Here is a 2,633-nt window from a genome sequence, read left to right as displayed (position 1 = left end):
CCACCACCGCCTGGCTTAGAATATGGATTTTAAAAACCAACCAATTCATTAATTTGTCTTTAAATGTTAAGAGCTAAGCAAATGCAGGGATGAAATAATTTATTATTTGAGAGTGTAATTTTGTACTCAAGAAGAAAATAAAAATCCAGAAGACATGCAGCAAGAATGAAATTCGCTTAAAAGCCACCAGAGAAGAAACAGATTACTTAAAAAAATGACAATGTGATGACAGAAAATTTCTCATTTGTAATAACCATAAGTTATAGGAAGACAACGTATTTTGAAATTTAGGCTTATACATTTATTTTAAGTAGAAGAATTTCTTTAAAAAGTGTTCTCACCTACTCTACTTCCTTATTGTTTTTCTCTCCTGAGGCCCCCCCCTTGACACAAGGTCTCATGTAGTCCAGAATAGCTTCAGACTGGATATGTAGCTCAGAATGCCCCCTCTTGCCTCAGCTTCTTAAGTACTGGGATTATAAGCATGTGCCACCGTGCCTATCTTCTATTGGTTCTGAAACTTATCAGTCATATAGAGTGGTGCTTCACATCTGCAGTCCCAGCCCTCAGAAAAAGACAAGAAAATCACAAGTTAGAGGTCAGCCCGAGCTACACAGCGAGTTTCAGCCCAACTGATGAGTATAGTGAGAGCCAACTAAAAACCACTGCTCAGGTTCCAGGCAATAACTAGGCCTCTAGAAGTACTTCAAGGCTGCGTGGCGGTGCCAACCTGGACAGCACAGCTCCATGAGCAGACGTACTGTGCACTGCATCTGTGTTCCTCTCCCCTGGTCTTCAGCTTGCAACAGGGCACAAGCACAGGGATCGGCAGGGAAGATTTCACGCACCTGATGGTTTTCATTGCTTATAATGGTTTCAATCAATAATCCAACCCTAGGCCACTTGTCAGAACGAAGTAGTTTTGTTTATTTTACACTGCTGGCCTGCAATCCCTGTTTAAATAGCTTTAGATCAATTCATGATTTCTTGATCTATCTCTTGTCCATCTAGATATTTTATTTTACTATTCTAATGCTTTACTATTTTATGTACCTGTTCAATTTGACAGAACAGAGTAGATGTAACAAGACATGAATTTACCATGCCATAAATACACTTCCTTTTTTTTGAGACAGGGCCTCACTATGTAACCCTTGTTGGCCTGTAATGCATTATGTACACCAGGCTAGCCTTGAACTAACAGAGAACTGTCTGCCTCTGTCTCTTGAGTGCTGAGATTAAAGACGTGTGCCACCGCACCAGATCGTCACAATACACTTCTTATGAAGCATCAATATAGACAAATATGGAATATGTCTCAGTTTTGTCATTTCACCACACACACACACACACACACACACACACACACACACACACACGTGAAGGAAGCTTTAAAATTGTTTTATAAGTGTGTGACAAAATTTCTGTCCATTTTATAAGTTATTTAAAGAGATAAATTTTTAAGCACACATAAAATCTCTCAGTGAGAGGTTGTAGACTAAGATGTTTAGCAACAACATCAGACTGTATGGATTATTATCATTTTATATTTGCACAACTAAAATTAAGACTTTTGATGATTCTCACCACTATAACTTCTGAATAAGTGGATAGTCAACTCAGACAACAAAATGATTTATCCAGACGTAAGTGTTAAATAGAAGACAAATCTGTTTCTGACGCAGTTCTCTTTCCCAAAGGCGACGGTCTCACCACACACTCTTTATCCTCACCACTTGGAACATCCCTGGAATGCCTATAGAAATCTAAAAGGGTAGGTCACCTGCGTTGTTGCTATATGCCTGAGATATCAGCATTCTAGTAGTCTGAGGCAGGAGGATTATAATTTAAAACCATGCTGGGCTACAAAGTGAGTTCAAATAAAACATTAAATTGAAAGTAAAAAAAAAGTGAGTTCCAGGCCAGCTCAGGTATCTTATCAAGAACTTGCCAAAAGAGTAGCACTCACCTAGAATGCAGAAGCCCTTAGGTTTAATTTCCAGTGGCATGAAACAAAAATAAACACACCCAACCACTACTGGGTGTAATGGAATATACCATTTATAGAAAACAGGGAAAGCAAATATATACAGACATGAAATAGTTTCATTGATATAGCTATTAAGGTCATTACAAGTTTACCTGAGAAAGTATTTCCTCTTTATCTTCAAGCAGAGACTGGGGTGCCGACAGAAATTCCCCTTTCCCACAGCTCTCTTGGCTGATAAGCGTGTCTGCATAGTTGGGCTGTGGGAAGATCAGATGGCTCTTGCGAGAGTCAGCGGTGAGTGAGATCTCACGGGAATAGGTCTGTAGAAATGCATGTACCCCGTCAACACCCACAAAGTTGGAGGCAGGGATGTCAGCCAATCCGTTTGCTGCAGTCTGGAGCAAGCGCGAGGAGTGCCAGTGTCGCACCTTCAGCATCAAGAGCAGGATGACAAATGCTAGGAAGATGCAGGAGACCACAGCCACTGCCACCACCAGGTAGAGTGTGACATCTGAGTCCTGGGGATCGGCAGCTGTCCCAATGCTGCCCAGGTCGGCCAGGAGTTCAGGGATGCTCTCAGCCACTGCTATGGTGAGTGTGACAGTGGCCGAGAGAGGAGGCTGACCGTGGTCCTGCACAGACA

At 41.5% G+C, this 2,633-nt stretch overlaps 1 protein-coding gene across 1 annotated transcript in view; it reads right to left on the bottom strand.

Moving 5' to 3' along the window:
- LOC101987887 (protocadherin gamma-C4) overlaps window positions 1-2,633 on the bottom strand; it is a 183,832-nt gene that overhangs the window by 178,886 nt on the left and 2,313 nt on the right. Inside the window, exon 2 of the mRNA XM_026783383.1 lies at window positions 2,143-2,622. Coding sequence (XP_026639184.1) covers window positions 2,143-2,622 — 480 coding nt within the window. The remainder of the gene's footprint in view (window positions 1-2,142; window positions 2,623-2,633) is intronic.

Source organism: Microtus ochrogaster, chromosome 18, assembly GCF_000317375.1.
Source record: "Microtus ochrogaster isolate Prairie Vole_2 chromosome 18, MicOch1.0, whole genome shotgun sequence".
NCBI lineage: Eukaryota > Metazoa > Chordata > Mammalia > Rodentia > Cricetidae > Microtus > Microtus ochrogaster.
Note: the sequence above shows the minus strand (reverse complement) of the source record. Positions and strands in the feature narration are given on the sequence as shown.